Consider the following 10,561-nt stretch of genomic DNA (forward strand, 5'->3'; position numbering starts at 1 on the left):
TCACATACACACATAAAACAATGAAGTAGATATTCCTAGGGAGAGGGGGAGGGAAGAGGGGGTTTTGACTTAACTTTCTTTATGCTTATTTTAGGATTTGATATTGGTTTTATTTCTGATTACACAATGGGGGTACCAGGGATGAGTAGGTACCATTAACTTTCCAATACTTAAAGCTTCTAAAACAGTGCTTTCCCCAATCCTTTTCCCAACTTGGCACCAAAGAAAATAATATATTTTTAGTATACTGAGACAAGCCAAAGGGACTATTCAAGATCAAAAAGAACCATCCTGGGGGGTCCAATATAACCCATCCCATAGGCTGATGTATATTTTGCTCTCCAGCACACTGGTAAACCATTCATGGCACACCAATTGAGAAGCTCTACTCTAAAGGTCTTACCATGATCCCACTCGTAACCCAAACAAGGACCCTCATGTTTTATCTCCTACCATAGTCAATTCACGGGTACAGGCACACAGATTCACACATAAAATCACACACCAACACCCAACCTACAGACCGAGACAGACATATACAAGACAACTTGCATTTCTCCCAACATACTATGCATTTTTTCGTACTTCTGACTATCCAGATCAATTCCAACTTCTCTCTACCCAAATCAATTCCAACTCATTCTCCAAGACACTGCTCAAATGTCACTTCTCATTTCCCCCAGATTTATTACATTTGTCACTCTGAACTGTAATTGCTTATTGACATGTATTGCCACCCTAGAATTTGAGCTCAAGGGCAAGAATCATCTTATCTACCTGTACACCATTAATCCCTATAATAAACATTAAAATGTTTGTTTAATTAACACACATTTGAATGTTTACTACATAATTCCCCCAATAAACCAATTTCTTCAAAATATATTAATTAAACAATGAGGTACAATTTTACAATCAAATCAGCATTTTTCCAAAACAAGAACACCCATTGTTTATTAAGAGAGAGATTTGGCATAGAAATATTCATTTCACTGGATCGTTATCCCAGTACCAGAGTTTCAGATAGAGGAAACAAACAAACAAGCTGTAAGCACAAATATTCACTGCAGATTATAACACTGGAAAGTTTAGAAACAGCCAAAATGTTTAACAAAAAGTAAATGACTAAATTGATAAGTCATCTGAATGTCTAAGCAATTGTTTAAATTACATTCATGATGGTGATAGTGCAAGAATGGAGAAAATGATATCAGCTACCATTTATTGATCATCCCTTCTATTTAAAGAGTAGTGCTAAATGCTTTACATATATTACCCTAATCCTCACAACAATTCAAAGCCAAGTATTATCCTAATTTCACAGACAAGGAAGTAGGCTCAGAGGTTAATTTGCCCAAGGTTTTTGAGACCAGATTCCAAGCCAGATCTATCTGATTCCAAAGTGTCATACCATACAACTTTATTTTAAAAAATATGGACGAAAACCTGGAAGGAAATAAAAATATCTATTAGAGTGGTTATTAAGGGTGAATGTTATTATTTTCTAAAAATCAGCAACTTTTTAAAGCAGAATTGCTGAATAATGGACTAATAATGGACTCATGAAGCAATAATCCCCATTTTCATTTTATTTTTCTACATTTCCATTAAAGATACAGAGTAGGTAACAAAAACTTAAGGATGCACTCAACTAACTACATCTAAACAATCACATATGAACCCCAGGGTACTTATTACTAGGATTCAAAATCTGGTCATTATGATTGGATTAAGCAGCATTCTTGCAGAAAAAGGTGAATTTTGAGGAAGACTTAAAGAGGAGGCACATGGACTGGAGACAGGAGTGTTTAAACTGAGGAAACAAGGGCAGAGGGAAAAACAAGAATGTTTCCTTTTTAAACAAGAATAACAACTAGGGTGAGATGAAGTTGGTGGAAAACCTTCAAGGCCAAACAGACAAGTTTGGAATTAATTTGATAAGCAACAGAGAACTATAATATATTCTTAAATGGGAAGGTGGCAATGCTGAAATACGGTCTTTAAAGATGCAAACTTTGTCCCAAGGTACTGCCTTTGGTGACAAGTTTTCACCAAACAATTGGGGGGAATATAACCCATTATCCTTTATGTGTGCTTTGCACACACTTATAAAAAAAGAAACTGACAAAAATCTTTATATAAAGCATGAGCATATTGGGGAGGGGGGACTTTCAGATATAATTCTTATGAATATTAAATGCCACTGTACATTTTAATAAGAATCAGAACTTTAGAGCAAGAAGAGACAGAGATCATCTTTTAGTAACAACTTCCTTTTCAAAATGAATTAAAGTGAGGCTCAAGAATGAAATACTTTGCTTAATATATATAAGCTAATGGAAAGTTCAATATTAAAACTCAGATTTTTCTAGGCAGCAAGATCTAAAGCTGTGCTGTCCAATACTGTAGCTACTAGAAACATCTGGTTATTTAAACTGCTTAAAATTAAAATTTTAAATTCAGCTTCTTGGGCATGATAGTCATATTTTCGAATGCTCTATGCCATACATGGTTAATGGCTACCATATCTGACAATGCAGAAAAAGAGTACAGCGGATCCTTAAATAACATCACTTGGTTCAATCTTGTTTTGTTGATGAGATGCTATAGAAACTTAACTTCTGTTTATATCAATTTGGCTTTGGTAAAAATGGTTTCATTATACATCATTTTCCTTAAAGCTGCAGAAGTTATCGATGACTTTAAAGTGAGGACTTGCTGTATTTCCAGCATTGCAGAAAGTTTAACTGGACAGAGTCTGACATCTGACAGACTTAGACTGGATTCTACGAGCTAGAAGTATGATCCTAAACAAATTAACTTCTCCTTCCCCTATTACGAGGAGGCAGGGGAAAAGGAGGAGATTAACAATACCTACTTCATGAAGTGTACTTGATGATTATATGGGATAACATGTAAAACCCCTGTACACTGTCTGGCACATAACAGACAATAAACACTTCCTTCTGGATCCCTTTTTCTTTCTACTCCTCTAACCACCTTATTAAAAGATACAAATACAATAACTCACCCAAATTAATATCTTCCCCTCGACATAATCCACAGAACTTAATTTTCATTATTCCTGCCAATTTCTTCAAATATCTGCACCTCTCTTCCAGTGTTTCTACTTAAGAATTATGAAATGAAGAATGGATGTGTGGGGGTAAATGCCTCTGATGTTTTCCATCCTATTTTAAATGTGACTATACTGATTAATCATGCAAAGGAAAAGAAATCAATTACACTGTTCCTAATACTATACTTAGTATTAGGAACAGTGTAATTGACACCAATAAAGATTCCATAGTACTTCTACATTATATTACTTCTTACCATCTGTACTAGTAATTGAATATTAAGTGAAGAAATAACACCTTTCTCCTACAGTATTGTCCTGGGAAACAATAAAAACAATAAAAAGGAATTCCAGAATGCTAAACCAACCATCACGCAGCTTAATCTAGTGAACTGACAATTTAACAAATTTGTACTATAGCATATAAAAAACTTCATAACATGCATGTTACTATCCAGAGAAACAACATTCAATTCAGTTTGTAACTAGTGAATTTCTGCCAATACTAAATTTTATTAAGGAGCAACAATTCATATTTAGCCATATAGTCACATAAACTTGCCATTTCTAGAGAGGTTATCTATTTTACATTCCTAACACCTAACATAAAGAATTAAAGCAGAACTTTTAAAAATTTGTCTTTAAACATCAACCAAACAATATTTTTACATATTTTTTAAAGTTTTCTTGTTGTTTAAAGTGACCATATTAACTCTCAGAGGGGAAAAAACAAAAATCCTGTCAATAACAGTGTCTCCTTGAAATTGTCTGGTAATCTCTTACTTTGTTGCTTAAAGATAATTTACTAAAAAAACATGACCACTGATCCCCCTTACAGAGTTTAGAATAAGTCATAAATAAATACTAAATGGATAACACTACACATTGTACTCTTTTACAACTCAAATTATGTGTAATAGATAAAACTAAAATATTTTGAGCATACAAATCACGGAGTTTAATAATCACCTACGGGAGTCACATAAGTTAAAAAATTTTTTTAGTTTTTTATTACTATACCACATCAAGTACTTTATACATTTAAAAAAAGGCTTCTATACCTGAATTTATGAAATCTAATATAATTGGTGAGATATAGTTTTTTAAAGTCCTTCAATTATAATGAAGTGTACATTGGTCACAGTAGAATAGTTCAAATGAATTTTCCTGAGGGCACATTCTGAGTACATCTGACCCAGAAAGTATTTTTAGCAAGTGTGTTCAATCAATGCTGGTTTTACGCCTAGCCTAAATTAGAAATTGGGTGTCACAAATTTAAAGTAACAAAGTTATTAGGGACATTTTTAAAGATATTCAATTAGAACATAAGAAAAAAACCCTAAGCTCGATACAATTCAATAAATATAACCCAGAAGCGAAGCAGGTTAGAAAACAGGCACTAAGAAAGTCACATCCTCATTCATTACTGCTTTTGAGGAACCTATGATTTTCTAACTTAATAAACGTTAACCTACTCGATTAACATTAATTAAAAACTAACAATTTCTCCCGTTTTCAAAATCTCTTGTCGAATGTTTAAAACAGATGATCTAAATCATAAATGTTCCCATGTAAAAAAAAGACCATGTTTCTCTTCTTATAAACCACTCCAGATCATATTATGAGACCATGCACATGTTTCTATACAAAACGGTAACAAAGATGTGTGTCATGGGGAAAAAAAAAAAAAAATGAAGAGTGTGTTAATTGGAGCATAAATTTATTCTGACAAAAAATGGTGGGATCCACAAAATGATTGCACTCTTGTATTACGAGTCAGTAAAGAAATTCTGTACTGCACAATACATAAACTTTTGCTCACAAAAAGTCTTTTAAAAAAATCTGTAGGTTGAATTTATAGTCATCAAATTCAAGATTTAACTGACATATCTAGCCCTATTTCATCAAGCACATTTTGGGCTCTTAATAATCATTTATTTTAAGGTCATCTCCTCCCTTAAAAAAAATGAAAAATAATTTTTTTCCTCTGGCATGCTAAAGTTCAAAAATCAGGATAAAAAAATGTTCTGGCTTTCACTGTTCTACAACCTTCCTTTCTACTCAAATCGTCTTTCTAAATCGGATACACTGGTTTTCTGTATTGTTTCAATTGGGCCCAAGATCTGGTCACATAAACCAATATTACCTCCAATTTCTTGATTCGACAAGGAGTTGGTATACTGCATGTACACAGGTTCTCCTAGAACAAGCGCTTGAAAATCCTACAAATCATCCTGGTACACTGTGGTGTCACCATATAATGCAACCTCAGACATAAAGTCTCCCATTCTAAGTTTCTCAGAAACATGTAAACATATGTCTGTGCAGCTGTAAACTGCTCCATTTTAAATAAACCCTGAGAAATGAATGCATCAGTACGTCTATTTAGATACATCTCAACTTTTTTTTTTTTTTTTTTTTTTGGCCCAACTACAGATTCTTAAATACAAATATATACCGGTAGAATCATAAGAGGCTTAAAACTTCAGTGGTAGGAAACAGTCTGCCCATGCAATATGCAGGAAGCGCTCATATAAGCCAATTTAAAAAAGAAAAAAGAAAACAGGAATCCTAGCAGCAATGGAAAACTCAAAAGATTCTAAAACCTTACCTGGGGTTTTGGTACCTTGGAACATTCCATCTCCGCACCTATTCCAGCCCTTCCGCTCACCCTAAACAGAGATTCCAACTATAACCCCCAGGAGCTCCGAGAGCAAAGGTCCTGGGAAGAAAGGGGGGTGGGGGGACGGTGAGGAGCATCATTTTTTTCCTTCCTTTTAAATCAACCTCGTACCTCCGGCTTGCCCTACCTAGCTCGCCTCCCACGAGCCACGCACGCCCCAGGTAACAACGTGCAGGGCCGAGAGGCCAGCGGGGATCCTAGAACCTCTTACCTTCGTATCACAGCCGCGTCCTCTCGGCTTGAGAAGAAAAGCCTCGAGGCCCGGGCGCGCCGGGGAGAAGCGCGTTCGCCGCGCCGCTCCCGGGGGTTCCCTCAGCGGCCCCCCAGCAGCCACCGCTGCAACGGCCACGCCACGGCCGGGAGCCGCCAGCACCACCTCATACTGCGGGGCTGCCGTGGACCAGCGCCGCCGGGAGACCGGAGGGAGACAGGCAGCGGGCGCGCGCTCCCACCTCCCTGCGGGGATGAGATAATCCACACCCCCTAAAAGTGCCGTGGGGGAGGGGAGCCCCGGTGAGGGGGTCTGGCCCCCAAACTCTGACTGTACAGCCAAGGCCAAATCTATCCCTTCCCAGACTCAGGCCCTGAATTCAGCCCCTAGGGACCCAGGAATCCTGAGAGGACAAAGTGGGGGGGCCGCGAGGAGCGGAAAAGCGCGCAGCGCGCCGTGAGCGGGCGGGTAATCCTGGGCAGCGTTTGTGTGTTAGAGTGCAAGAGGCGCTCAAGCCCCCGCCTCCTTCTCCTCCTCCTCGGTCTCGTTCTCCTCCCTCAAGCACACCCCGTCACCCAGGCCACAGCATAGCAACCAAACATGGCGGCTGCGCAGACGCCACCAGTCAGCGGCCGAAAGCAGCGGCGGCAGCAACAGGAAGCGATCTCGCGAGAGGTGAGGCCCTTCCCCGCTAGCACAAGCTGGAGAGGTTGCACCAGACAGAGCGCCGTGGGACACGCAGGTGCGAGGGAGGGCGGACCTGGATAGGTCGAGGAGGAAGGGCTGGGAAGAGGAGGCGGAGCGCTGTGACTCCACCCCATGTGCCTGCTGCGATTGGTTACTTGAACACCGACCCCCGCTGGCTCTACTGACCCAAGGGACCGTACCGAGGGGCAAGAAACCTAAATTTTAAAGGGGAAAACCAGACCTATTTCCCAGTTCGTCCCAACTTCAATTCTAATAGAGGATCTAGGTTTTAGGATGCGGCTTTGAATCATTTCCTGTCCTAAATATAGACTCTAAAACAAAGATCTAATGTTCATTTGTAAAACAAATGTTTAGGTGCCTTCTGTGTGCCAGAAAATGTGTGGTTTTAAAAATCGAATTCATTCTAATAATGCATATAAATTTGGTGTTATCATGCCAGAGTTTTTACCCAGGTACATTCTAACATTTTATTGATGATACACATATCTTGGTGTTAAGACAGATGTTTACGGCCTGGGTAAAATCATCCGAAGTGACGAGTGGAAGGATTTGGGAATCGTCACACTTCCTTTTGCCTTTTTTTTTTTTTTCTTCTGGTCAGTGCACTTTCCTGTCGTCTGGCGCCTACTTGCTCTTTCTTGCTCTTAGCTTCAGCACTTCACCAGAGCTCGCCTTTATAGAAGCATTCTTTCAACAATGTCTTTACCCCCTAAGCCAACAAAATGCCTATTTGCTAGTCAGGGGTGGTTTTTGCAAGATGAAATCTTGCAAATTTATACAAATCCGTGAAAGACAGTAATTTATATTGACCCTCTTCTCTTTCTCATCCCCAAAATGTTTTTTCATTTTAAAAAGACAACTTGTCAGTCCATGTTTTTCCTGCTTTACCTCTTCTACTTAATTCCCTTCCTAGACCTTAGTTCCAGCCAATATTCATCCTTCCTTAAATACGCTTTCCTACCTCTAGCTCTCTGTTTTCTATGCCTTTGTTCATGCTGTTCTCTTCACCAAACTGCTCTTCACTTCATCTCCACCTATTAACCACACATTACATGGGACGGACTTCCACCAGAAGTAAGAAGTAATTTCTTCCTCCTGTGACACTGATAATTCTAGGTTTATACCTCCCTTTTTCTTATCACAATGTACATTTTATTATACAATACTTATTCCTGTGAGTCTTCTGGCCATTACTACATGGTAAGATACTTAAGGGCAAGGACCTTAGTCATCTTTGTATTCCCTATAGGGCCTGATGACACTGCCTAGTGTTAAAAAACTTCGTTGAAAGAACGAAATGCTTAAATCTTTATTTGGGGGGATTTCAGGAAGGTACTAGTGACACAGCAAGCTCTTCCTCAACTTCAAATCTGTTAGATTGCTGTGTCTCTGGGTGATACTGGTCTGGTCTAGATTTGTCCTTGTAGAGCCTTGAAGCTAGTGCCTCAACTAATCTTCCTATCCCCAGACCTTCTCCCTCCAACCTATTCCTCCCACCTCATCCATAAACCACAATGACCTTTTATGCAAATATAAATCTGAATTGTAATGTAAATACAGCTGGAGTCTCAACACTGGAGGGGCTGGAGGGGGACACCCTTTGTTTTGGGAAACTCCACAGAATGAGCCCTTTAAATAAGCAAATGTAAGCCTCATATCTATCTTGGAAGTCACTTTTTAAAAATTGACATATAATTCACATAACATAAACTTCACCCTTTTCAAGTGTACAATTCAGTACTTTTTAGTATATTTGCAAAGTTGTATAGCCGACACCACTAATTCCAGAACATTTTCATCACCCCAAAAAAGAAATTTGTACCCATTAGCAGTCACTCTCCATTCTCTCTTCTAGCCCCTGACAATCATTAATTTACTTTCTGTCTCTATGGATTTGTCTACTCTGGACATTTCATATAAATGGAATCATACATATTATAAATTCTCTACAAACATATGTAAATTTTGCTCTTATTTAAATTGCAGTTTTTTAAAAATTAACATATTCTTATTCTGGATCATTTTGATGATTTTGTTTTTGGCACCAAGAACTATAACTTTAATTTTTTTGGACTAATGAGGAAAGAATAGAATACTTCTTATAGAGATGACAGTATTCCGGTTAAGTGAAGGTCAAGCATCTTCATGGCACACTGTACAAAAGTTTCATGGAAATTCAAATAGAGAAGCATGTTGGGATAATTAAGTCAATTATAAGCCCGCCTTAAAAAGCCAGTTTAGTAGCAATGAGTTCCATATTCTTATTGCGAAAAACAACTTAATTTCAGCAAAATAACATCATCCACAACATTATATAATATTAATTGAATTTTTAATTTTGTTAATTTAATTTGCTAAATTGTTTTGGTTTTATAGATGTAGAAGAGCTGTGAGAATAAAGACTCTATGCCTAATCTTATGTTTATACTTAATTAAGAAACATAATTTAAATAAGTTAATTTAACATTTGAGAGTTAGCAAGATTTTTGTTTTTCATTTAAAAGTAGCCTCAAACACTACTAGATATTGGCAGACATTGCTATTGACTGTGATTTTTCCCCCTTGTCTGCAGCCTGCCTTTGGCTATGCTTTGGGAGAGTAAGAGCAAGGTTGTGTTGACACTTAAAGGGTGTTGGCAGGGAAGGACTGGCCTTTCTGCACTGTGTGGGTAACATTAGGACCTTTCCTAACCCTGAGTAGGTTCAGCCAAAAGAGAACAGGCATTTGTTTCTAGCTTGTGTAGCTACACCAGGCTTCCTGGGCCTTGGCAGTGATATCTGGCAACCACAAGGCAGCAGAGAAGGAGCTTTGACCAGGCACTGTGGCTGACTGACCAGTCACCCCCACCCCTATCAGCAGCTTGGGAGGACTCTTTTGGAAAAAATGGATAACCCTTGGGTTACTGGCGATATCTAGGGAGAACACCAAGGGAAAGCTGGACTCAGCTTGCTAAGTAGAGCTCAGAGTGGTATGAATTTTAACATTGAAAAACACCTGACTTGATTTTGTTGTCTAAACTGGTCAGGTGGAACCTGCAAGGTACACAGGCTTTCAAACACCTGATCTCTGACATGTGACCTAATTGGATATCTGTCTGCCTTAGCTGCACGATTAAGGGAAAAATTCATCTTTTTACCTGTCTGGAGTTTTCAGGCATAACTTAAAGCAAAGCAAAACAAACAAATTTAAAGCATTTATACCTTTAAAAAGTCATACATTTTTCCAACAAGTTTAAAATTCTGTGGCAGAATTCTGTGGCTTGGGCTTCCTTAAATCATAGAGCTTCTTTAAATATACTTAAATATATAATATTTAAATATACTTAAATATATAATCTGAGGCAATTGGCCCAGATTTGGTCACTCTGTCAACATGGCCCTCCCTCTTTTCACCCGCCAGCAATTCTTTCCTTCCCTGGAATCAAGAACTAAGTGAAAATTTAAAAATCAAAGACCTCCTGCCACTCCCAGTTCCATTCCCCAAAGGTAAACACTATTAACAACTTCTTGTGTATACTTCCAGAATTTTCTCTGCATATGTAAGCTCAGCGTATATCTTTTTTCCCTACCTAAAAGGGATTATACCAAATATACTATATTTCACTTACAAATGTCCTTAACAGAACAGATACATGCCATACTTTCTAAGAGCTATACCATAGCTTATTTAATTTTCACTAACAAATGGGCATTTAGGCAGTTTCCGTTTCTTTGCTATTACATACGATGCTGTAAAGAACATTTTTGTCATAAAACTTTATACACATAACTAAGAATTTCTTTAAGATAAATTCCTGGAAATGCAATTGCTGGATTGAAGTGAATGGACATGTTTAATTTTGATCAATGCTACCAAATTGACTACCAATTGCACCCACCAA

At 38.1% G+C, this 10,561-nt stretch overlaps 1 protein-coding gene across 6 annotated transcripts in view; it reads right to left on the reverse strand.

The window, feature by feature from the left end:
* PTPN4 (protein tyrosine phosphatase, non-receptor type 4) overlaps window positions 1–6,716 on the reverse strand; it is a 186,812-nt gene extending 180,096 nt beyond the window's left edge. For 2 of the 6 annotated variants that reach the window (XM_025039507.1, XM_025039506.1), the window contains exons 1-2: window positions 5,974–6,709; window positions 5,691–5,801 (exon numbers count right to left, since the gene is read on the reverse strand). In XM_025039507.1, coding sequence (XP_024895275.1) covers window positions 5,691–5,715 — 25 coding nt within the window. In that variant the 5' untranslated portion in view covers window positions 5,716–5,801; window positions 5,974–6,709. Of the gene's footprint in view, window positions 1–5,690; window positions 5,802–5,973 lie in introns of all 6 variants that reach the window. The other 4 variants (XM_015596793.2, XM_025039508.1, XM_006921001.2 and 1 more) reach the window with 4 other exon arrangements.
* Window positions 6,717–10,561: the final 3,845 nt, after the last annotated feature.

Source organism: Pteropus alecto, unplaced genomic scaffold, assembly GCF_000325575.1.
Source record: "Pteropus alecto unplaced genomic scaffold, ASM32557v1 scaffold3, whole genome shotgun sequence".
NCBI lineage: Eukaryota > Metazoa > Chordata > Mammalia > Chiroptera > Pteropodidae > Pteropus > Pteropus alecto.